Raw genomic sequence first — 27,030 nt, 5'->3', positions numbered from 1 at the left:
GCAGAAAAAATGAAAAGAAGCTGGAGGAGTGCTTGACGCCATCTGTCAAGCATGGTGGAGGCAATGTGATGGTCTGGGGGTGCCTTGGTGGCCGTAAAGTGGGAGATTTGTACAGTGTAAAAGGGATCTTGAAGATGGAAGACTATCACTCCACTTTGGAGTCCAATTCCATACCCTGTGGACAGGGCTTAATTGGAGCCAATTTCCTCCTACAACAGGACAATGACCCAAAGCACTGCTCCACACAAAGCAATAACTATTTAGGGAAGAAGCAGTCCGCTGGTATTCTGTCTATAATGGAGTGGCCAGCACAGTCACCGGATCTCAACCCTATTGATCTGTTGTGGGAGCTGCTTGACCGTATGGTACGTAAGAAGTGCACATGAAGCCAATCCAACTTGTGGGAGGTGCTTCAGGAAGCATGGGGTTAAATATTTTCAGATAACCTCAACAAATTGATAACTAGAATGCCAAAGGTCTGCAAGGTGGTAATTGCTGCAAATGGAGGATTCTTTCACGAAAGCAAAGTTTGAAGGACACAATTATTTCAATTTAAAATCATTATTTATAACCATGTCAACATATTGGGGTGGCGTGGTTAGAGCATTGGACTAATAACCGAAAGATTGCAAAATCGAATCCCCGAGCTGACAAGGTACAAATCTGTCGTTCTGCCCCTGAACAAGGCAGTTAACCCACTGTTCCTAGGCCGTCATTGAAAATAAGAATTTGTTCTTAACGGACTTGCCTAGTTAAATAAAAATGTAATATATTTCCTAATCATTTTGCAACTCATTTCATGTATGTTTTCATGGAAAACAAGGACATTTCTAAGTGACCCCAAACTTTTGAACGGTAGTGTACGTTTTTCCAGCCAGTAGACTATGATCGGTAAACGTCAAGCTGCACTGAAGTGAAACAAGACAGCCCCACAATCATTTTATCATCAATTTCTCTCAGCCAATCATCAGTCATTTGTGTAAGTGCTGTGCTTGTTGTGTCCTTCTCTATAAGCATGCTAAAAGTCTTGTCAATTTGTTTACTGTGAAATAGCATTGTATCTGGTCAACAAAAAAAATCCAGAAGTTTACTAAGGGTTGGTAACAGGCTTATTGTTCAGCTATTTGAGCCAGTAAAGGGGGCTTTAATATTCTTGGGTAGCGTAATGACTTTTGCTTACCTCCAGGCCTGAGGGCACACACTTTCTAGTAGGCTTAGATTGAAGAGGTTATTACTTTGGAATGCAGTGTTTTGGTTTTCGCCAGGCATAATGGTACCCATGTCTAAAAAGTTGACTCAAGTTTGTCAAGAAGCACCTGGATGATCATCAAGACTTTTGGAAGAATGTTCTAGAATAAGGTTTTGGTTGAAGCTCTGATAACATTCAGTATAAAAAAAAATGCAAAAGTGGAGAAAATTAGAAAGGGGCAAATACTTCTTTCCAGCTGGTGCAGTCCCATGGCAGTACGTGGTGGTGTGATCCATCCTCCACAGTGCCACCCCAAGATGATATTTTAAGAGCCACTCACAGCTATTATTAAATGAGCAAAAATATTGCATTAAAGTTGTATCTGTGTCAGTTAGGGATGGATCAAAATCTGGAGGAAAATGGGGGAGGGTCATGCTTTTAATATTTCAGTCAAGGGGGAGGGTTTAGTATTTTTAATTTTTTTTTAAACGTAGTCCGGGGGGATTGTGTAATTTGTAATTGATTACATTTCAAAATGTCTCTGTTTTAGAATGAGTTGCTTATTAGGCTATATATCGATGTGTGCCTGATGCCACCCCTCATCTCTGATCTTTGCTGGGCACACTATCAATTGGCCCTATAGGCTATTTAGTGTGGTCTCAATCAAATGATCTATGGGCTACGAAATGCATTCTTGGAGAAGCACAGCCAAGTTAAAAAATGTCAAAAAGCACTGGCCTACCCCTTGTTAAAGCTCTTGAAGAAAATAAAACAGATCGGATTATATAAAGTAATCTATAACAGAGTTTTGGTCCGTGATGCTTTAAGCTAGAAACAAGCTGTAAAATACCCGCGAAAGACGTGACTCCAATGCACATGGGGATATCATTATTTTGTTTCTTTGACATTCAGAGGCTGACTTTGCTTGGGAAGTAATCCAATTCTGTCACTATCAATTGATTAAGCAATTCACTTTCTGTACAATAGAGATTTAAACCCAGACAGCTTTTAGGGAAACACTTGTGACCTCTGGTTGTGTTAAGCCCCGGAAGAAGAGTATCCAGCAGTTAAAGCTGACGTTTTTCTGCATCGGTAGTCCTACTCTGACAGGGGGGAGGAAAGGTAGGACTAACTTTTGAAAGTACCATGCTCAGATTCCTAATGATCACAGTTTTAATTATTCGCAAACAGGGCCAGTTTAGTTGCAAACAAGACATACTGATTTGGCAATGAAGAAATGAACACCCAAGGCCTACGTCTGTCTATTCTTAGCCTGTAATTTGTGTTGTATTAAAAAAAGATTCTGCTAATATGTAAAATTACATGAAATGTGAATAAATGGCTATTTTTTTCCGGACCTGCAAATACGATGATAGATTCATGCAATGCTTTTACTATAAAGGATATCTATCCACCCCTACTCTTGTCCACGGTGGTCTACGAACCCTCAACCTTCTAACCCTTGGCACTTTGCTTGGCGATGGTCTTGTAGCCCATTCCAGCCTTGTGTAGGTCTACAATCTTGTCCTTGACATCCTTGGAGAGCTCTTTGGTCTTGGCCATGGTGGAGAGTTTGGAATCTGATTGATTGCTTCTGTGGACAGGTGTCTTTTATACAGGTAACAAACTGAGATTAGGAGCACTCCCTTTAAGAGTGTGCTCCTAATCTCAGCTCGTTACCTGTATAAAAGACACCTGGCAGCCAGAAATCTTTCTGATTGAGAGGGGGTCAAATACTTATTTCCCTCATTAAAATGCAAATCAATTTATAACATTTTTGACTTGCGTTTTTCTGGATATTTTTGTTATTCTGTCTCTCACTGTTCAAATAAACCTACCATTAAAATTATAGACTGATCATTTCTTTGTCAGTGGGCAAACATACAAAATCAGCAGGGGATCAAATACTCCACCCCCCCCCTGCTGTACACCCACAGGAAGAATGACACCTTTTTTAGATTTTAAGCAAGCACTTAAATATGGTAGTTTTCATACATTTATAGAATGTTTGGGAATGACTTAGAGTAAGGCATTTGTGAAAATTCTACAGCAATATACAGTGGGAAAGTGGCGGTGTGTTTGGACAACTACCGTAAATTCCGGACTATAAGCCGCAACTTTTTCCCCACGCTTTGAACTTCGCGGCTTAAACAATGACGCAGCTAATATATGGATTTTTCCTGCTTTCAAATTTGTGGGTCCTGACAGCGTGGAGCATTGTCAAAAAATCCACTATCATCAACGGGTTTCGAAAGGCTGGACTGCTGCGTGTTGAAGAGGACTCAGCGGGGGATTTGCCTCCGGATGAAAGTGACGAGAGTGACAATGAAAACGATCCAATATCGGATGAAGCAATTCTGAGGCTATTCAACTCCGACACCAAAGGAGATGACTTCAGTGGTTTCAGTGCACAGGAGGAGGAAGATAGTGACCAATGACTTTCTTGGTAGGCTACTGTTTACTGCAAAATTTTTATTTTTTGTTACAAGCCGTGCTTCGTTAAAGCCTATTTATTTTTGTTACAAACCGTGTTTCGTTAAAGCCTGTGTAAAGTTCATTTGTTTCAATGTACCGGTAGGCACCTGCGGCTTATAGACATGTGCGGCTTATTGATGTTCAAAATATATATTTTTTTAATTCAGTGGGTGCGGCTTATATTCAGGTGCGCTTAATAGTCCGGAAATTACGGTAATAGACACTGCGGTTAATAAGCCTATTAAAAAACATCTGTCTTGTCCAGGACCACAGTCTACACAGACCGGTGCGCCATAGCCAATCAGAGTTACAGTAGGCCTATATGCAAATAAGCCATTTGCCACACAGGCTTGCCATCATTCACCTTGATCTGGACTATGTTTACAGGCAGTGGCAACAGCGTGACTTTAGATCATTAGAAAGCACTCGCCAAAAGCCACAAAATACACTTAAATGGATTTCTGCAAATAGGTAACTACCACAGGAGTCCTCTTATATTTGGGAACTTTACAGTCCAATTGATCAAACAACCATTGAAAGGTATGCTCTCTCTCACTCAGTTGCCTATGCACATCAACAACTGTTAGCCAGAGTGAGATGATCTCAAATCTAATGAGGGAATAGTAAATAAACACTCAAACTTTTTCAGCTTGTAGTTGGCCATCAAAATTGCGCTGATACACAGGCCTGCTCGCACTTCTCCAGCTTGCCTGCCAATGCATGCTTGTCTCAACCCACATTTTGACAACTGAATGGGGAACATGCCTACATACCTGCCCATTTCACCGATGCCAAATATACTGAACAAAAATATAAATGCAACATGTAAAGTGTTGGTCCCACATTTCATGAGTTGAAATAAAAGATCCCAGAAAATTGTCATATGCACAAAAAGCTTATTTCTCTCCAATTTTGTGCACAAATTAGTTTACATCCCTCTTAGTGAGCATTTCTCCATTGCCAGACAATCCATCCACCTGACAGGTGTGTCATATCAAGAAACTGATTAAACAGCATGATCATTACACAGGTGCACCTTGTGTTGGGGACAATAAAAGGCCACTAAAATGTGCAGTTTTGTGACAACACAATGCCACAGATGTCTCAATTTTCAATGGAGTGTGCAATTGGCATGCTGACTGCAGAAATGTCCACCAGAGCTGTTGTAAGATAATTTAATGTAAATTTCTCTACCATAAACCGCCTCCAACATAATTTTTGAGAATTTGGTAGTATGTCCAACTGGCCTCACAACCGCAGATCAGATGTAACAACACCAGCCTAGGACCTCCACATCAGGCTTCTTCACCTGCAGGATAGACTGAGACCAGCCACCTGGACAGCTGATGAAACTGTGGGTTTTGTAAAACCGAAGAATTTATGCACAAACTGTCAGAAACCATATCAGGGAAGCTCAAGTTGTTATCCTCACCAGGGTCTTGACCTGATTGCAGTTCGGCGTCGCGCTGGTGAAGTGTGCTTTTCACGGATGAATCCTGTTTTCAACTGTCTGGCAGATAGCAGACAGCGTGTATGGAGCAGTTTGCTGATGTCAACGTTGAGAACAGAGTGCCCCATGGTGGCGGTGGGGTTATGGTATGGGCCATTCCATTATAGGCTGTGACTTACTTAGAATTAAATACAAACTAAACGAAAAATGACTTTAGTGCCTTTGAATACATTTTTAGAAACAGGAGTTTGGACAGTCTGGCTTCAGGCTCATGCGATGGTGTCAGAAGAGCAGGCCAGCGGTGAATATGCTCTCCACACTTGCAGAGCCACTGGGGATGCTAAACACCCTTTTGGCCACTCTTGCTAGGCTGAGCTTATAGGTAGGCATACATGTTTTTAGGCAAAATAACCCCATAAAAATGTAAAGCTCCTTGAACGTGGGAATATACCAGGCCTATTGAGCCAAAATCAAGGCGAATCGCCGATTCCACTATTGTTGCTCAGCTAATGTTGGTCACAACACACACACGTTCTGTAAAGCATGTGTGCTACCTAACTGCCTGATGCCATCAGAATTACATTTTTAATGTAATTTTAGTAACAGGATAATCAGCTTGCAAGCTAACATTGCTCGACTCCTTGCCTAAATCGAATGAAATGCCATAACTCTTTAGCCGGTTACGTAAACCTCTTATGGACAGCGGAACGCCTTGCCAATATCCAATGGTAGCGCCTGGCGCGAAATACGAAAAACCTTAAAAATGCTATAATTTCAATTTCTCAAACATATGACTATTTTACACCATTTGACAGATAAGACTCTCCTTTATCTAACCACATTGTCCGATTTCAAAAAGGCTTTACAACGAAAGCAAAACATTAGATTATGTCAGGAGAGTACCCAGCCAGAAATAATCACACACCCATTTTTCAAGCTAGCATATATGTCACAAAAACCAAAACCACAGCTAAATGCAGCACTAACCTTTGATGATCTTCATCAGATGACACTCCTAGGACATTATGTTATACAATACATGCATGTTTTGTTCAATCAAGTTCATATTTATATAAAAAAACAGCTTTTTACATTAGCATGTGATGTTCAGAACTAGCATTCCCACCGCAAACTTCCGGTGAATTTACTAAATTACTCACGATAAACGTTCACAAAAAACATAACAATTATTTTAAGAATTATAGATACAGAACTCCTTTATGCAATCGCGGTGTCCGATTTTAAAATAGCTTTTCGGTGAAAGCACATTTTGCAATATTCTGAGTATATAGCCTGGCCATCACGGCTAGCTATTTTGACACCCGCCAAGTTTGGCACTCACCAAACTCAGATTTACTATAAGAAAAATTGGATTACCTTTGCTGTTCTTCGTCAGAATGCACTCCCAGGACTTCTACTTCAACAACCAATGTTGTTTTGGTTCCAAATAATCCATAGTTATATCCAAATAGCTCCGTTTTGTTCGTGCGTTCAAGTCACTATCCAAAAAATTCAAAATATTCCATTACCGTACTTCGAAGCATGTCAAATGCTGTTTAAAATCAATTTTTATGCGATTTTTCAAGTAAAATAGCGATAATATTCCAACCGGGAGACGTTGTATCCGTTGAAACACTGAAAGTAAAACATGGAGTCGTCACATGCACGCGCGCGCCAGTGCCATTGTTCTCAGAAGGACCACTCACCAAAACCCCTGTTGTTTTTCACCCAGAGACTGCAGAGCTATCATTCAACATTCTGGCGCCTTCTGAGAGCCAATGAAAGCCTTAGAAAATGTCACGTTACAGCAGAGATCCTGTATTTTCGATAAAGAGGCTATAGAAGGACAAGAAATGGTCAGACAGGGCACTTCCCATATAGAATCTTCTCAGGTTTTGGCCTGCCATATGAGTTCTGTTATACTCACAGACACCATTCAAACAGTTTTATTAACTTTAGGGTGTTTTCTATCCAAATCTACTAATTATATGCATATTCTAGTTTCTGGGCAGGAGTAATAACCAGATTAAATTGGGTACGTTTTTTATCCGGCCGTGAAAATACTGCCCCCTATCCCTAACAGGTTATTAAACAGTTTCGTCTGCCAGCTTCATGCCTTCTTATTACTTTGCCCGGTCAGATCCACTGATAGTCACCGGCTATAAACTGCCATCTTCACTTCTGTCGAGTTGGAGAAAATTCTACTGAAACATGTCCTAGGTCTGGACACTCCCACTTAAATTGTGTAAGAAGCTAACCATCTGACTCATTAATTCGTTTTTGTTCATTTTACATTTACATTTTAGCAGACGCTCTTATCCAGAGCGACTTACAGTAGTGAATGCATACATTTCATACTTTTCATTTCATGCATTATTTTTTTATATTTATTTTGTACCGGCCCCCCGTGGGAATCAATCCCACAACCCTGGCATTGCACACACCATGCTGGCGTTGCAAACACCATGCTCTACCAACTGAGCCACAGGGAAGGCCACTTGTTGTCAATGAACGCATTCACCCCCGTAGAAATAGAATGATCATTCAATTTCTATGTTCATCACTTTATATGTGTATATATATATATATATATATATATATATATATATATATATATATATATATATATATATATATATATATATATATATATATATATATATATATATATATGTGTATGTATATATATATATATGTGTATGTATATATATATATATGTGTATGTATATATATATATATATGTATGTGTGTATATATATATATTACTTTTTTTTATGAATATCCGAAACATACAGTATACTTGCAGTGAAGCCGCTCAACAACTACATCATACCAGTCATCCAACAGACTCCTTATTCAGAGACACACAGAAGCATCCAGGGTCAATGCCCTGCTCAATGGCACGTTGGCAGATCTCCCACCAGGCCAAAAAACGTGAACCCGAACCCTCCAAGATCCCCCCACAGTTCCCCAATAGCTGTCCCTCAGCCATATGTTCATCACTTTGTAAATCTTGCTACAGAAGATTAATTTTCTCAACCCCCCAAAAAAGAAGCTGAAATATCTACCTAACACAAAAAATAGTACAGCTAGTTTTCTTGAATAAGACACAACGTTAGAGGGTATAATATTCATTGCAGACAGATGTTTACGAAGTTACTAAAACTATTACATTTACACATTAATGGATAGATTGTGGTGCACTATTCAAAGTGACCACTGTATGTCGCTGCTTGTAGTTACTGCACATACTAGCTTTACCGACGGCCGCCGTTCAAGTACGCACCACTTGTGTCTATCAGTGCAATAAACAACTGCTAGCACACACGGACGCAGAACAAACCCTTCCCCGAACAATTACCACAATAAAACAAAAATATCGCAATTAGCTACATCTCCACCCGATCCTAATGAAGGATCTCCGGCCTGACTGACTAGGAGATGGGAATACTGAACATAACAGACCAGGTAGGTAACGCGAATTAAAGCTAGCTACGGTCGGTATTCCTTTTGGAAACCGTTGTTTTCTTTATCACTGTTTCCTTATGAGGGCGGGTTTGATAGATAGCTAGCTAACTAGCTACCGTTAGCTTGCTAGGTCTCGCTAACTACGTACGGTGCTTGGCCTAAGCTCGTTTATGGCCATTGTAACGATAGTGTAATCACATTTTACATGCTCCAACAAAATGAAGTATAACGTGGGACTGTTTTGTTTGCGTAAAGTGTATCTCCGCTGATTTGTTCGCTTGCTCATGCCAAACTACTAAATGTGGCAATATCATGTACACACCAGCTTGCCTAACCAGGCTATCATACCATAGCTAACGTAGTTAGCTAGCTGGTGTCGGTATGGACGACGACATATTCAGAATAGTAGTCAACTGGCTAAGCATTTGGGATTTTATGATTTTCAGTATTAACAACTTATTTAGACGTCAATAACCAACAATATAGGAGTAATGACGGTCACATTCTTAGCCAACTAGCTATCTAGGTCGTCGCTGCAGTCCGCATTAGTTAGCAATGGACTGGGCTGTCACTACTGTGTTGGTAAAGTCTTGAGCTAACTGGACATAATTGTGTATTCCGCTAACTTTTTATAGTTGCATGTTGTACAGAAATGCAATCAGCTGTTACGATTAAATTACTGCGTGATGAGGCGTTTTCCAATTCCAAGCAAAGTACGTTGTGTTGGATGCACGCAGCTAACGTTAGCAAATATGACAAGTAGTGTCTGTCTGTTTAGCAATTCCCAGTCAAGTGGACAACTAACTGTCATTCATCCACTCCGTTTTATCAGGGAAGCATCACACAATTTATAGCGTAATGCCCAGATCCCACACCTGTCTTTGACAATGACCTCTTCTAATATTAACTTTCATGATGCAGCAGCACAATGCAAAGAAGTTTGCAAAAAATTTGACCAGATAACGCAGGTACATTATATATATTTTTATTTACAGGATCAGGATGTCAGTTATGCATGCACAATCTGAAAATATTTAATGTGTCTATATTCTCTTCCAGACTTTGCTGGTCCAGGCAATATTTAGCCGAAATGCAGAGGAAGTGAAGTTTTTGTTGCACAAGAATGAAGAAGTCAATGCACTGGTAAGATGGCTCGCTACACATTAACATGACCCTGTGTGAATCAATTTACTCCACATCTCCTATGGTACCCATACTAGACACTTTCTTAATGGGCCAGCCAGTTAAATAGCAAGGGATTACCTCTCCAATCCTCTACAGGCTTTGACCTCCTGTGCATGTGACCTTAAACTTTGATTTGATTTGACCTTCCTGTCAACTGTGAATCAGATATAGTTAACGCCACAGAGTAAATAAATAATGCTATGTGGAGCAGTAATGTTATACCCACAGTATTTCACACTTCACATTCGTGGTCGCAGCTTCCAACAGTATCTGTGCATGTTGTTCTCTTCAAGAACCATCTTGAGTGTAAGCTGTATTTTGTGTGTGTATATGTGTGTGTGTATATGTGTGTGTGTGTGTGTGTGTGTGTGTGTGGTTGCATTGCACACAAGTGCATATGCCCCATGTATTTGAAGACAAGGAAAAGATGAACTTACGGTTAAGGGATCGATGGGAGGAAAAGCTTAGCATTGAGAGATTGAAAGCATCTTCTTCCATCCAAGTGTGTGGCCGATCAGTCTAGATTCCTCGCTCGTTCATTCATTCCACCCCTCTAGTAATCTGACAAGCTGGCTGTCAGGTTAGAGCCCTGACACCATTCTCTAGGTACACTTAATACACACACAGCTAGTCTTAACATTTAGTTTCACAGGTGCTGAAACAGGGCAAGGTGAGGGCACCTAATGTGAATAGGGGTGTGTAGAAAGTGGAAAGGAACTTCTACAGTGGAGAGGAAGGGGTCTCAAATTGCTGAGTGCATGCTTTCAATCAGCATTGGTTCAAATATGGCATAGTGCCAATATGTAAAATCAGTAGCTGCAATTTGTTAAATGTCACAACAACCTAAATCAGTTTCTATTGTATATTAATATATTTTGCATTTACAATGGAGTCAATATTTGGCAGAGGTAAAAAATTATATCACTGTCAATACTCAGTTGAAGCCACTAGCCCTGCGGCTATTCAATCACTGCTTCAAGTTAAAGAAGACATTCTGTTCTACCACAGCAAAAGTAATATGCAGTTGAGCTTCCTTTGCTTAACTTTCACATGGTTAACATTGTTTTGATGCCTACATGCATCCAAACATGAATTCTTGCTGTGCAAGATAACATTTTTGACTTGTATGCCCAAAACCCACGGGGATACTTGTCCTTAAACAGCCTCTCATCCCGGAGGCCCAAAATCCTCAAACGGCTTCCTCCTCCAGTCAGTCAGTCAGTCAGTCAGTGATTGAATGATGCTTATGGAGAATAAGACAGCAATTTCCTTACTAGGGCTGCGAGGGTGAGACCGGGCCTGTGCCCTCATTCCCCACACGCCTCCCTTCCTTCCTTTCACTGTCATGAGTCATTCACTAGTGGGTTTACACTGCCAACACACATTCCAATACGGAGGACAGGGTCCGTTAATAACCTCTTATGGCTAGGGGGCAGTATTTTCACGGCTGGATAAAAAACGTACCCGATTTAATCTGATTATTAGTCCTGCCCAGAAACTAGAATATGCATATAATTATTAGCTTTGGAGAGAAAACACTCCAAAGTTTCTAAAACTGTTTGAATGGTGTCTGTGAGTATAACAGAACTCCTATGGCAGGCAAAAACCTGAGATGGTTCTGTTCAGGAAGTACCCTCTCTGACCATTTATTTTCTTTCTTTGACATCTTCCAAAAACTAAGGATCTCTGCTGTTACGTGACAATACCCACGTCTCCAATGGGGTCTCAGAGCCCGGGAAAAACAGGAATGACGTAATTCAAAGCCCTGGCTGAAACAAAGGAGAGCAAAAGCTAAGTGGTCTCTCAGTGGAGTAAGCCTTACGCTCGTGACCCGCCCCGCCCCGGCTTTCGGTTTTTCCCTCAGTTTACAGGCATGCACCTTCCCGGTCGGAATATTATCGCTTTTCTACGAGATAAATTGCATAAAAATTGGTTTTAAACAGCGGTTGACATGCTTCGAAGTACGGTAATGGAATATTTAGAAATTTGTCGTCACATTCTGCGCCATGCTCGTGACCGAGATTTAGCGTTGGGATAGTGTCTAGAACGCACGAACAAAACGTCGTTGATGGAACATAACGATGGATTATTTGGGACCAAACCTACATTTGTTATTGAAGTAGAAGTCCTGGGACTGCATTCTGACGAAGAACAGGAAAGGTAAGAACATTTTTCTTATAGGAAATGTGATTTTGGTGAAGGCTAAACTGTGTGGGTGTCTAAATAGCTAGCCCTGTGATGCTGGGCTATGTACTTAGATTATTGCAAAATGTGCTTCATCCGAGAAGCTATTTTAAAATCGGACATATCGAGTGCATAGAGGAGTTCTGTATCTATAATTCTTAAAATAATTGTTATGCTTTTTGTGAACGTTTATCGTGAGTAATTTAGTAAAATCACCGGAAGTGTTCGGTGGGAATGCTAGTTCTGAACGTCACATGCTAATGTAAAAAGCTGGTTTTTGATATAAATATGAACTTGATTGAACAGACATGCATGTATTGTATAACATAATGTCCTAGGTGTGTCATCTGATGAAGATCATAAAAGGTTAGTGCTGCATTTAGCTGTGGTTTGGGTTTATGTGACATTATATGCTAGCTTGAAAAATGGGTGTCTGATTATTTCTGGCTGGGTACTCTGCTGACATAATTTATGTTTTGCTTTCGCTGTAAAGCCTTTTTGAAATCGGACAGTGGTTAGATAAAGGAGAGTCTTGTCTTTAAATAGCTGTAAAATAGTCATATGTTTGAAAAGTGGAAGTTTTCGGATTTTAGAGGAGTTTGTATTTCGCGCCCCGCCTATCATTGGATATTGGAGCAGACGTTCCGCTAGCGGAACGTGTAGATGTAAGAGGTTTTAACAGGCTATAGATGCCTGAGCAATTTTACTCATTGAGGTGGATTTCAAGCCCTTTCGGTTTACAAAATGAAATCTGGTCTTACTCCCTGCCACATTTTTAGATACAGCATACCTAATCCCAGCTAATAATTTTCTGTGAAAAAAAGTTTATACTGAATATTCTGAGGAGACGGGCTACAGGCCAACATGTATGACATACCTTTTTACTTGAATTTTTTGCAGGATGGCTATTTCTTTCTGTATTTTCAATATCCTGTAATTAAAATGTATTTTATGTTGTTGGTTTCAAGTTCAAACCTATTAGCAGCGGCATTACGTTTTATATTCTCAGCCTTTGAGGTGTATCGTTCAACTTGCTGTTTGTTTTTAATACAATGATGTGATCAAAATCAACTGTGGGCTTTAATCTGGGTTCTTGCTGACTGTTTCTCTGTCTGCTCGCTCTCCTCAGGACCAAGAACGCCGTACCCCCTTACATGCTGCTGCGTGTTTGGGCGACGTTCACATTATGGACCTCCTCATTAATTCAGGTAACGTTCTCCAGTATGAGACAGACACTTTTCAGAATGGTTTGTATTATTCACTCAATTATCCCTATCATATGGAATAAAGGTTAATCTCATTATCTGTTAGAATATCAACCAGCATTGAAACCCTTCCCTATAGTCAGAGGTTGATAAGCCCTATCCTAAATGAATATACTGCTAATGAAACCAGAGACGTGTGCAAATGTCACTGACCATCTGAGATCTGAGGGCCATTGTGATTAGCTGAATGTGCAGTGGAGCTGAAAGCTACAGATTGGTTGACTGAGTTTGCGCTCTCTCTCTCATATCTCTCTCTCATATCTCTCTCAGGTGCTAGTATTAATGCTAAGGACCAAGGCTGGCTGACACCCCTGCATCGGGCAGCTGCCTCACGGAACGAAGTAAGACCATGATGTCAAGTACTATATGTAAAACCTTCTACAGTCATTTCACTTGAGTTCCTCATCAGTCTTAATATCATTGCTCAGCTTTTGAAATTAATTTGCATACTTATAACCCATCACCTCCTTTCTTGAATGAGTAGCTATATGAATGTCAATGATAGTCACACTCCTCATCCTTTTTATTTATTCTCCTTCCGTCTTTCCCAGAAGGCTGTGGGGCTGCTTCTGAAGCATGATGCGGAGGTCAATCTGCGAGATAAGTTTTGGCAGACACCGTTGCACGTGGCGGCAGCGAACCGGGCCACACGCTGCGCTGAGACCCTAATCCCCAAGCTGAGCAGCCTGAACGTAGCAGACCGCTTCGGCAGGACGGCCCTGCACCACGCAGCACACAGCGGCCACATGGAGGTCAGGGGTCACAGCGCGGGGTCACAGGGTGGAGGGTTATGAGTAACACTGAAATGGCACCCAATCCCCTATATAGAGTACTACTTTTGATCAGGGCCCGCATAGGGTCAACTAAATAGGGAATAGGTTCCAATTCAGACGTAGCCTAGGTGATTGATTAACTGTTCATCCTGTCTGTTTCCAGATGGTGAATTTGCTCCTCAACAAAGGGGCCAACTTGAGTGCCAGCGATAAGAAGGAGAGGCAGCCAATCCACTGGGCCGCATACCTCGGTGGGTGGGACCTTAGAACGAACACATTTCCTGAAAGTAGCTTGGTTTCCATCCAATTTGGGACAGATTTGAATGCGAATATTCTGAAATCTGCATAGAAAAATATGGGCATTTTCTCTCCAGAGATGTTTCCATCAACAGACTTTTTGCAGATTAAAGGTTGTGCGTGATGACAGTGCATATAAAAATAACTTTTGCTGTTAAATTCCCATGTACCGAATGGGGAAAAATACAAGTTAAATGTATTTCCATCGCATTTTGTCACGAACTGTAGCAAATGTACCCACTCTGGTCTTGGCACATGCACTCTAGCAAACAGCTCGCATATTCTTATGGATAAGAGCGATAATATTTGTATTTGTCAAATGGCAGCCAAGCATCGATCATCATGTCACCAGAATAAGACCCTCAATATTTATTGGAAAGGAGCATCAAGCTCATCACCTTGCACATTCACCACCCTGTGAAGTTCATCATAACTTATTTCATCTGTAGCCTAATAAACTGCATGCTTTCCCGAGTCGTAGTGGGAGGACCACAGAACATATTGAGTGACTCCAAGTTTACTTCATTATGATGGTTATTATATTAATATTTGCGCATAAAGGCATTTCCACCACAATTTCTAGCATAATTAATTTTACAGACACAAAAAGATTGAACAAATTGTCTGTTGGCGTTTATAAAATTGGAGCCCGGTCTACACTTTTTTCATGCGTCAGGTAGTTCAGCCGCATTAAATGGTTGAATGAGGTTACTGACACTTCTCTCATTGGTCTGAGCAAAGGCACTGTGCACTGAGCAGACTCACTGATCTACAAATCAACTTGCATTCTAGACAACTTCCCATCAAGGCATCTTTATAAACAGTGCATTTGGGAAAGTATTCGGATCCCTTGACTTTTTCCACATTTTGTTATGTTAAAGCCTTATTCTAAAATGATTTAAATAAAACAAATTTCCTCATCAATCTACACATAATAACCCATAATGACAAAGACAAGACATGTTTTTAGAAATGTTAGCAAATTATTTTTCAATAAAAAAATGAAATCAGTATTCAGACCTTTTACTCAGTACTTGTTTGAAGCACCTTTGGTAGCGATTACAGTCTCGAGTCTTGGGTATGACGCTATAAGCTTTGCACACCTGTATTTGGGGAGTTTCTCCCATTCCTCTCTGCAGATCCTCTCGAGCTCTGTCAGGTTGGATGGGGAGCCTCGCTGCACAGCTATTTCCAGGTCTCTCCAGAGATGTTCGATCGGATTCAAGTCCGGGCTCTGGCTGGGCCACTCAAGGACATTCAGAGACTGGTCCCGAAGCCGCACCTGCTCTGTCTTGGCTGTGTGCTTAGGGTTGTTGTCCTGTTGGAAGGTGAACCTTCGCCCCACTCTGAGGTCCTGAGCACCCTGGAGCAGGTTTTCATCAAGGATCTCTCTGTACTTTGCTCCGTTCATTTTTCCCCTTGATCCTGACTAGTCTCCCAGTCCCTGCCACTGAAAAACATCCCCACAGCATGATGCTGCCACCTCCATCCTTCACCGTAGGGATGGTGCCAGATTTCTTCCTGATGTTAGTCTTGGCATTCAGGCCAAAGAGTTGAATCTTGGTTTCATCAGACCAGAGAATGTTGTTTAGGAGTCCTTTAGGTGCCTTTTGGCTGCCAGCTCTAGGAATAGTCTTGGTGGTTCCAAGCGTATTCCATTTTAAGAATGATGGAGGCCACTGTGTTCATGGGGAACTTCAATGCTGCAGACATTTTTAGGTACCCTTCCCCAGATCTGTCCCTCGACACAATCCTGTCTCTCGGCGCTCTACGGACAATTCCTTCGACCTCATGGCTTGGTTTTTGCTCTAACATGCCCTGTCAACTGTGGGACCTTATATAAACATGTGTGCCTTTCCAAATCATGTCCAATCAATTGAATTTACCAAAGGTGGACTCCAATCAAGTTGTAGAAACTTCTCAAGGATGATCAATGGAAACAGGATGCACCTGAGCTCAATTTCGAGTCTCATAGCAAAGGGTCTGAATACTTATGTAAATAAGATAGTTCTGTTTATTTTTAATACATTTGCAAAAATGTCCAACACCGCTTTTGTCATAATGGGGTATTGTGGGTAGATTGATGAGGGAAAACATTTATTTAATCAATTTTAGAAGAATGCTGTAACCAAATGTGGAAAAAGTCAAGGGGTCTGAATACTTTCCAAATACACTGTACAAAGATAAGAAACTATTTTCCGAATCGCATATCCTCACGCAGAAGATTGGCTTGGCTTTCGTTAACCTATCTGTGTGTGTCTGTATATGTTCCATGATTGTATGGTTGTCTCCTCTTCCCTCAGGGCATCTGGAGATCGTGAAGCTACTGGTGTCGCAGAGTGCGGACGCCATGTGCAGGGACAAGCGAGGTTATACCCCGCTCCACGCCGCAGCTGCCAGCGGCCAGATCGAGGTGGTCAAGTACCTGCTGCGGCTGGGGTCAGAGGTGAGGGGTCAGGGGATGAGGCTCCATCAGGTCACCATCATATGGTCACTCCATGTGTCAGGTGGTTTCCTTTTGTTGAAATGTGCTTTTTTTTTTTATTTATCTCCAGGCCATATATCATCATTGTCTAATTTCTACCATCTCTTTATCTCTGCGTCAGATTGACGAGCCCAACGCTTTTGGGAACACAGCGCTCCACATGGCGTGCTACACAGGCCAGGAGGCAGTTGCCAACGAGCTGGTGAACCGAGGCGCCAACGTCAACCAGCCAAACCAGCGCGGCTGCACGCCGCTGCACCTGGCCGCTGTCTCCACCAACGGGGCGCTTTGCCTCGAGCTGCTAGTTAACAACGGTGCTGACGTCAACATGCAGGTCAGTTAGAGTAGGCTGGGGAAAAAGGGATTGGTTGCACTACAAATGGCACCCTGTTCCTTATATAGTGCACACATGTGTGCCTTGCAAAAGTATTCATCCCCTTGGCTTTTTTTCTATTTTGTTGCATTACAACCTGTCATTTAAATAGATTTTTATTTGGATTTCATGTAATAGTCCAAATTGGTCAAGTGAAATGGAAAAAATAACTTGTTTCAAAAGATTCCTAAAAATGTAAAACGGAAAAGTGGTGCTTTGATATGTATTCACCCACTTTGCTATGAAGCCCCTAAATAAGATCTGGTGCAACCAATTACCTTCAGAAGTCACATAATTAGTTAGATTGCACACAGGTGGACTTTATTTAAGTGTCACATGAACACCTGTTCTGAAAGGCCCCAGAGTCTGCAACACCACTAAGCAAGGGACACCGCCAAGCAAGCGGCACCATGAAGACCAAGGAGCTCTCCAAACAGGTCGGTGATAAAGTTGTGGAGAAGTACAGATCAGGGTTGGGTTATAAAAAAATATCAGAAACTTTGAACATTCCACGGAGCACCATTTAAATCCATTATTTAAAAAAAAAATGGAACGTCTATGGCACCACAACAAACCTGCCAAGAGAGGGCTGCACACCAAAACTCATTGGAACAGGCAAGGAGGGTATTAATCAGAGGTGCAACAAAGAGAACCCTGAAGGAGCTGCAAAGCTCCACAGCGGAGATTGGAGTATCAGTCCATAGGACCACGTTAAGCCGTACACTCCACAGAGCTGGGCTTTACGGAAGAGTAGCCAGAAAAAATCCATTGCTTACAGAAAAAAAAAATAAGGTTTTGCCAAAAGGCATGTGGGAGACTCCCCAAACATATGGAAGAAAGTACTCTGGTTAGATGAGACTAAAATGTAGCTTTTTGGCCATCAAGGAAAACGCTATGTCTGGCGCAAACTCAACACCTCTCATCACCCCGAGAACAGCATCCCCACAGTGAAGCATGGTGGTGGCAGCATCATGCTGTGAGGATGTTTTTCATCAGCAGAGACTGGGAAACTGGTCAGAATTGAAGGAATGATGGATGGCGCTAATACAGGGACATTTTTGAGGGAAACCTGTTTCAGTCTTCCAGAGATTTGAGACTGGGACGGAGGTTCACCTTCCAGCAGGACAATGACCCTTAGCATACTGCTAAAGCAACACTCGAGTGTTTAAGGGGAAACATTTAAATGTCTTGGAATGGCCTAGTCAAAGCCCGGACCTCAATCCAATTGAGAATCTGTGGTATGACTTAAATATTGCTTTACACCAGCGGAACCCATCCAACTTGAAGGAGCTGGAGCAGTTTTGCCTTAAAGAATGGGCAAGTGGCTAGATGTGCAAAACTTATAGAGACGTACCCTAAGAGACTTGCAGCTGTAATTGCTGCAAAACGTGGCTCTACAAAGTATTGACTTTGTGGGGTGAATAATTATGCACACTCAAGTTGTTTTTATCTTATTTCTTGTTTGTTTCACAATAAAAAATATTTTGCATCTCCAAAGTGGTAGGCATGTTGTGTAAATCAAATGATACAACCCCCCCCCCCCAAAAAAAACCAATTGTAATTCTAGGTTGTAAGAAGGCAAAATAGGAAAAATGCAAGGGGGTGAATACTTTCGCAAGGCACTGTGTGTTTTATATATATACACATACACACACAAGTTTGAACACCTACTCATTGAAGTCATCAATACTATGAAATAACACATGGAATCATGTAGTAACCAAAAAGCTGTAAAGCAAATCAGAATATATTTTAGATTATTCAAAGTAGCCACCCTTTCCCTTGATGACAGCTTTGCATACTCTTGGCATTCTCTCAACCAGCTTCACCTGGAATGCTTTTCCAACAATATTGAAGGATTTCCCACATGTGTTGAGCGCTTATTGGCTGCTTTTCCTTCACTCTGCAGTCGATCTGCAGTAACTCATCCCAAACCATCTCAATTGTGGAGGCCAGGTCATCTGATGCAGCACTCCATCACTCTCCTTGGTCAAATAGCCCTTACACAGCCTGTAGGTGGGAACCACACATGCAGAGATCATCTGTTCACCTACTCTGCGTCTCACAAAGACGGCAGTTGAAACTATAAATCTCAAATTTGAACTCATCATACCAAAGGACAGAGTTCCACCAGTCTAATGTCCATTGCTCGTGTTTCTTGGCCCAAGCAAGTCTCTTCTTATTATTGGAGTTCTTTGGTAGCGGTTTCTTTGCAGCAGTTTGACCACGAAGGCCTGATTCACGCAGTGTCCTCTGAACAGTTGATGTAGAAATGTGTCTGTTACTTGAACTGTGAAGCATTTATTTGAGCTGCAATCTGAAGTGAAGTTAACTCTAATGAACTTATCCCCTGCAGCAGAGGCTTCCTTTCCTGTGGCAGTACTCATGAGAGCCAGTTTCATCATAGCGCTTGATGGTTTTTGCGACTGCTCTTGAAGAAACTTTCAAAGTTCTTAATTTTCCGGATTGACTGACCTGCATGTCTTTAAAGTAATGATGGACTGTCATTTCTCTTTGCTTATGAGAGTTGTTCTTGCCATGATATGGACTTGGTATTTTACCCACCCCTACCTTGTCATAACACAGCTGATTGGCTCAAACGCATTAAGAAGGAAAGAAATTCCACAAATGGACCTTTAACAAGGCACACCTGTTAATTGAAATGCATTCCAGGTGACTACCTCATGAAGCTGGCTGAGAGAATACCAAGGTGTGCAAAGCTGTCAAGGCAAAGGGAGGCTACTTTGAATAATCTCAAGTATAACATATATTTAGATTTGTAGCACGTTTTTGGTTAACTCTTAATTTCATGTGTTATTTCAAAGTTTTGATTACTTTATTCTACAATGTAGACAATAGGAAAAATAAAGAAAAATAAAGAAAAACCCTTGAATGAGTAGGTGTGTCCATACTTTTGACTGGTACTGTATATACAGTGCATTCGGAAAGTATTCAGACCCATTCCCCTTTTCCACATTTTGTTACGTTACAGCCTTATTCTAAAATGGATTTAAAAAAATAAATAATAATTCTCATCAACCTACACAATACTATAATAATGACAATGCGAAAAAAGGTTTTTGTTAATTTTAGCAATTTTATTACAAATTAACAAATACCTTATACATAAGTATTCAGACCCTTTATTATGAGACTCGAATTGAGCTCAGGTCCATCCTGTTTCCATTGATCATCCTTGATGTTTCTACAACTTGATTGGATTTGACCTGTGGTAAGTGAAATTGATTGGACATCAATTTCGAATGGCACACCTGTCTATGTAAGGTCCCACTGTTGACAGTGCATGTCAGAGCAAAAACCAAGCTGTGAGGTCGAAGGAATTGTCCGTAGAGCTCCGAGACAGGATTGTGTCGAGGCACAGATCTGGGTAAAGGTACCAAAACATTTCTGCAGCATTGAAGATCCCCATGAACACAGTGACCTCCATCATTCTCAAATGGAAGAAGTTTGGAACCACCAAGACTCTTCCATGAGCTGGCTGCCCGGCCAAACTGAGCAATCGGGGAGAAGAGCCTTTGTCAGGGAGGTGACCAAGAACCCGATGGTCATTCTGACAGAGCTCCGGAGTTCCTCTGTGGAGATTAGAGAACCTTCCAAAAGGACAACCATCTTGGGAGTTTGCCAAAAGGCACCTAAAGACTCAAGACCATGAGAAACAAAATTCTCTAGTTTGATGAAACCAAGAGTGAACTCTTTCGTCTGAATGCCAAGCGTCATGTCTGGAGGAAACCTGGCACCATCCTTATTAGAGGTCGACCGATTATGATATTTCAACGCCGATACCGATTTATTGGAGGACCAAAAAAGCCGACACCGGTTAATCGGCCGATTTTTATTTATTTATTTATTTTTATTTTTTTTTATTTTTTTGTAATAATGACAATTACAACAATACTGAATGAACACTTATTTTAACTTTAATATAATACATCAATAAAATCAATTTGGCCTCAAATAAATAATGAAACATGTTCAATTTGGTTTAAATAATGCAAAAACAAAGTGTTGGAGAAGAAAGTAAAAGTGCAATATGTCCCATGTAAGAAAGCTAACGTTTAAGTGCCTTGCTCAGAACATGGGAACATATGAAAGTTGGTGGTTCCTTTTAACATGAGTCTTCAATATTCCCAGGTAAGAAGTTTTAGGTTGTAGGAATTATAGGACTATTTCTCTCTATATGATTTGTATTTCATATACCTTTGACTATTGGCTGTTCTTATAGGCACTTTAGTATTGCCAGTGTAACAGTATAGCTTCTGTCCCTCTCCTCGCTCCTACCTGGGCTCGAACCAGGAACACATCGACAACAGCCACCCTCGAAGCAGCGTTACCCATGTAGAGCAAGGGGAACAACTACTCCAAGTCTCAGAGCGAGTGACGTTTGAAACGCTATTAGCGTGCACCCGCTAACTAGCTAGCCATTTCACATCGGTTACACCAGCCTAATCTTGGGAGTTGACAGGCTTGAAGTCATAAACAGCGCAATGCATTGCGAAGAGCTGCTGGCAAAATGCACAACAGTGCTGTTTGAATGAATGCTTACGAGCCTGCTGGTGCCTACCACCGCTCAGTCAGACTGCTCTATCAAGTCATAGACTTAATTATAATATACTGCTCAAAAAAATAAAGGGAACACTTAAACAACACATCCTAGATCTGAATGAAAGAAATAATCTTATTAAATACTTTTTTCTTTACATAGTTTAATGTGCTGACAACAAAATCACACAAAAATAATAAATGGAAATCCAATTTATCAACCCATGGAGGTCTGGATTTGGAGTCACACTCAAAATTAAAGTGGAAAACCACACTACAGGCTGATCCAACTTTGATGTAATGTTCTTTAAAACAAGTCAAAATGAGGCTCAGTAGTGTGTGTGGCCTCCACGTGCCTGTATGACCTCCCTACAATGCCTGGGCATGCTCCTGATGAGGTGGCGGATGGTCTCCTGAGGGATCTCCTCCCAGACCTGGACTAAAGCATCCGCCAACTCCTGGACAGTCTGTGGTGCAACGTGGCGTTGGTGGATGGAGCGAGACATGATGTCCCAGATGTGCTCAATTGGATTCAGGTCTGGGGAACGGGCGGGCCAGTCAATAGCATCAATGCCTTCCTCTTGCAGGAACTGCTGACACACTCCAGCCACATGAGGTCTAGCATTGTCTTGCATTAGGAGGAACCCAGGGCCAACCGCACCAGCATATGGTCTCACAAGGGGTCTGAGGATCTCATCTCAGTACCTAATGGCAGTCAGGCTACCTCTGGCGAGCACATGGAGGGCTGTGCGGCCCCCCAAAGAAATGCCACCCCACACCATGACTGACCCACCGCCAAACCGGTCATGTTGGAGGATGTTGCAGGCAGCAGAATGTTCTCCACGGCGTCTCCAGACTCTGTCACGTCTGTCACGTGCTCAGTGTGAACCTGCTTTCATCTGTGAAGAGCACAGGGCGCCAGTGGCGAATTTGCAAATCTTGGTGTTCTCTGGCAAATGCCAAACGTCCTGCACGGTGTTGGGCTGTAAGCACAACCCCCACCTGTGGACGTCGGGCCCTCATACCACCCTCATGGAGTCTGTTTCTGACCGTTTGAGCAGACACATGCACATTTGTGGCCTGCTGGAGGTCATTTTGCAGGGCTCTGGCAGTGCTCCTCCTGCTCCTCCTTGCACAAAGGCGGAGGTAGCGGTCCTGCTGCTGGGGTGTTGCCCTCCTACGGCCTCCTCCACGTCTCCTGATGTACTGGCTTGTCTCCTGGTAGCGCCTCCATGCTCTGGACACTACGCTGACAGACACAGCAAACCTTCTTGCCACAGCTTGCATTGATGTGAGATCCTGGATGAGCTGCACTACCTGAGCCACTTGTGTGGGTTGTAGACTCCGTCTAATGCTACCACTAGAGTGAAAACACCGCCAGCATTCAAAAGTGACCAAAACATCAGCCAGGAAGCATAGGAACTGAGAAGTGGTCTGTGGTCCCCACCTTCAGAACCACTCCTTTATTGGGGGTGTCTTGCTAATTGCCTATCATTTCCACCTGTTGTCTATTCCATTTGCACAACAGCATGTGACATTTATTGTCAATCAGTGTTGCTTCCTAAGTGGACAGTTTAATTTCACAGAAGTGTGATTGACTTGGAGTTACATTGTGTTGTTTAAGTGTTCCCTTAATTTTTTTGAGCAGTGTATAATAAACACACAGAAATACGAGCCTTAGGTCATTAATATGGTAGAATCCGGAAACGATCATCTCGAAAACAAAATATTTTTTTCCTTCAGTGAAATACGGAACCGGTCCGTATTTTATCTAACGGGTGGCATCCCTAAGTCTAAATATTCCTGTTACATTGCACAACCTTCAATGGTGTCATAATTACGTAAAATTCTGGCAAATTAGTTCGCAACGAGCCAGGCAATGAACGAAAGAGCAGTGACACAATTTCATGTTAGCGGGCAATATTAACTAAATATGCAGGTTTAAAAATATATACTTGTGTATTGATTTTAAAGAAAGGCATTGATGTTTATGGTTAGGTACATTGGTGCAACGACAGTGCATTTTTGGCAAATGCGCTTGTTAAATCATCAGCCGTTTGTCGAAGTAGGCTGTGATTCGATGAAAATTAACAGGCACCGCATCAATTATATGCAACGCAGGACACGTTAGATAAACTAGTAATATCATCAACCATGTGTAGTTAACTAGTGATTATGTTAAGATAAGTTTAATGCTAGCTATCAACTTACCATGGCTTCTTGCTGCCCTCGCGTAACAGGTAGTCAGCCTGCCATGCAGGCTCCTCGTGGAGTGCAATGTAAGGCAGGTGGTTAGAGCGTTGGACTAGTAACCGGAAGGTTGCAAAAACGAATCCCCCCCTGAACAAGGCAATTAACCCCCGTTCCTAGGCCGTCATTGAAAATAAGAATGTGTTCTTAATCTGACTTGCCTAGTTAAATAAAGGTGTAAAAAAATTAAAATTGGCAAATCGGTGGCCAAAAATACAGATTTACCGATTGTTATGAGAACTTGAAATCGGCCCTAATTAATCGGCCATTCCGATTAATCGGTCAACCTCTAATGCCTATGGTGAAGCATGGTGGTGGCAGCATCATGCTGTTGGGATGTTTTTCAGTGGCAGGAACTGGGAGACTCATCAGTGGCAGGGACAGGGACTGGGAGACTCAGACTGGGCTAAGGTTCACCTTCCAACAGGACAACGACCCTAAGCACCCAGCCAAGACAGTGCAGGAGTGGCTTCGGGACAAGTCTCTGAATGTCCTTGAGTGGCTCGGACTTGAACCCGATGTAACATCTCTGGAGAGACCTGAAAATAGCTGTGCTGCGACGCTCCTTATCCAACCTGACAAAGCTTGAGGGGATCTGCAGAGATGAATGGGAGAAACTCCCCAAATATAGGTGTGCCAAGCTTGTAGCGTCATTCCCAAGAAGACTCGGCTGTAATCGCAGCCGAAGGTGCTTATTAAACAATGTACTGAGTAAAATGTCTGAATACTTATGTAAATGTAGTATTTCCTGTCGTATTTTTTTTACATTTGCAAAAATGTCTAAACCTGTTTCTGCTTTGTCGTTTAATGAATTGTAGAATAAGGGTGTAACGAAACAAAATGTGCAAGTCAAGGGTCTGAATACTTTCCGAATGCAGTGTGTGTGTGTGTGTGTGTGTGTGTGTGTGTATATATATATATATAATGTATATATATATATATATATGTATATGTATATATGTATGTATGTATGTATGTATGTATGTATGTATGTGTGTGTGTGTGTGTGTGTGTGTGTGTGTGTGTGTATATATATATATATGTATATGTATATGTATGTATGTATGTATATAATATACACCAGCGTTCAGAAGTTTGGGGTCACTTAGAAATGTCCTTGTTTTCCATGAAAACATACATGAAATGAGTCGCAAAATGAATAGGAAATATCGTCAAGATGTTGAAAAGATTATAAATAATGATAAAAAAAAAAAATGGAAATAATTTTGTCCTTCAAACTTTTGTCAAAGAATCCTGAATTTGCAGCCATTACAGCCTTGCAGACCTTTGGCATTCTAGTTATCAATTTGTTGAGGTAATCTGAATAGATTTAACCAGATTTAACTCCATGCTTCCTGAAGCACCTCCCACAAGTTGGATTGGCTCGTTGGGCACTTCTTACTTAACATACGGTCAAGTTGCTCCCACAACAGCTCAATAGGGTTGAGATCCGGTGACTGTGCTGGCCACTCCATTATAGACAGAATACCAGCTGACTGCTTTTTCCCTAAATAGTTATTGTATAGTTTGGAGCTGTGCTTTGGGACATTGTCCTGTTGTAGGAGGAAATTGGCTCCAATTAAGCGCTGTCCACAGGGTATGGAATTGGACTCCAAAGTGGAGTGATAGCCTTCCATCTTCAAGATCCCTTTTACACTTTACAAATCTCCCACTTTACGGCCACCAAAGCACCCCCAGACCATCACATTGCCTCCACTATGCTTGACAGATGGCGTCAAGCACTCCTCCAGCTTCTTTTCATTCTTTCTGCGTCTCACGAATGTTCTTCTTTGTGATCTGAACACCTCAAACTTAGATTTGCCTGTCCATAACACTTTTTTCCAATCTTCCTCTGTCCAGTGTCTGTGGTCTTTTGCCCATCTTAATGTTTTATTTTTATTGGCCAGTCAGAGATGGCTTTTTCTTTGCAACTCTGCCTAGAAGGCCAGCATCCCGGAGTTACCTCTTCACTGTTGACGTTGAAACTGGTGTTTTGCGGGTACTATTTCATGAAGCTGCCAGTTGAGGACTTGTGAGGCGTCTGTTTCTCAAACTTGACACTCATGTACTTGTCCTCTTGCTCAGTTGTGAACCAGGGCCTCCCACTCCTTTCTAAACTGGTTAGAGCCAGTTTGCGCTGTTCTGTGAAGGGAATAGTACACAGTGTTGTACGAGATCTTCAGTTTCTTGGCAATTTCTTACATGGAATAGCCTTCATTTCTCAGAACAATAATAGACTGACGAGTTTCAGAAGAAAGTTCTTTGTTTCTGGCCATTTTGAGCCTTTACTCAAACCCACAAATGCTGATGCTCCAGATACTCAACTAGTCCTAAGGCGGCCAGTTTTATTGCTTCTTTAATCAGAACAACAGTTGTCAGCTACGCTAACATAATTGCAAAAGGGTTTTCTAATGATCAATTAGCCTTTGTAAAATGCTAAACTTGGATTAGCTAACACAACGTACCATTGGAACACAGGAGTGATGGTTGCTGATAATTGGTCTCTGTACGCCGGTAGTGTATATGCACAGGCACAATGTGTACAAAACATTAGGATCACCTGCTCTTACTATGACATGGACTGACCATTTGAAAGCTAAGATCCCTTATTGATGTCACTTGTTAAATCTTCTTCAATCAATGTAGATGATGGGGAGACAAGTTTAAAGAAGGATTTTTAAGCCATGAGTCATGGATTGTGTATGGGTGGCATTCAGAGGATGAATGGGCAAGACAAAACATATAAGTGCCTTTGAACTTTGTAGGGTAGTAGGTGCCAGCAAGGCACAACGTTGTTTTTTTCATGCTCAACAGTTTCCCGTGTGTATCAACAATGGTCCACCGTCCCAAATGACATCCAGCCTACTTGACACAATTGTGGGAAGCGTTGGAATCAACATCCCTGTGGAACGCTTTTGACACCTTGTAGAATCCATGCCCCAACAAAATTAGGCTCTTCTGAGAGAAAAAGGGGGTGCAACTCAATATTAGTACATTATATGTGTGTATATGGAATGCCGTTTGGGATGCGGTCTTAGACAACAGAGGTTTAAGATAAATTCATTATTTACCTAAC

At 41.7% G+C, this 27,030-nt stretch overlaps 1 protein-coding gene across 3 annotated transcripts in view; it reads left to right on the top strand.

Annotated features, from left to right (window-relative positions):
• Positions 1-8,292: 8,292 nt before the first annotated feature.
• Positions 8,293-27,030, top strand: part of LOC115150429 (serine/threonine-protein phosphatase 6 regulatory ankyrin repeat subunit C) — a 45,414-nt gene continuing 26,676 nt past the window's right edge. For 2 of the 3 annotated variants that reach the window (XM_029693712.1, XM_029693714.1), the window contains exons 1-8: positions 8,293-8,582; positions 9,642-9,725; positions 13,081-13,159; positions 13,487-13,557; positions 13,768-13,968; positions 14,153-14,240; positions 16,590-16,732; positions 16,893-17,105. In XM_029693712.1, the coding sequence (XP_029549572.1) occupies positions 8,556-8,582; positions 9,642-9,725; positions 13,081-13,159; positions 13,487-13,557; positions 13,768-13,968; positions 14,153-14,240; positions 16,590-16,732; positions 16,893-17,105 (906 nt within the window). In that variant the 5' untranslated portion in view covers positions 8,293-8,555. The remainder of the gene's footprint in view (positions 8,583-9,641; positions 9,726-13,080; positions 13,160-13,486; positions 13,558-13,767; positions 13,969-14,152; positions 14,241-16,589; positions 16,733-16,892; positions 17,106-27,030) is intronic. The other variant, XM_029693713.1, reaches the window with a different exon arrangement.

This window comes from Salmo trutta, chromosome 16, assembly GCF_901001165.1.
Source record: "Salmo trutta chromosome 16, fSalTru1.1, whole genome shotgun sequence".
NCBI lineage: Eukaryota > Metazoa > Chordata > Actinopteri > Salmoniformes > Salmonidae > Salmo > Salmo trutta.
The sequence above is the reverse complement of the archived record's forward strand: the minus strand, read 5'-3'. Positions and strand labels throughout refer to the sequence as shown.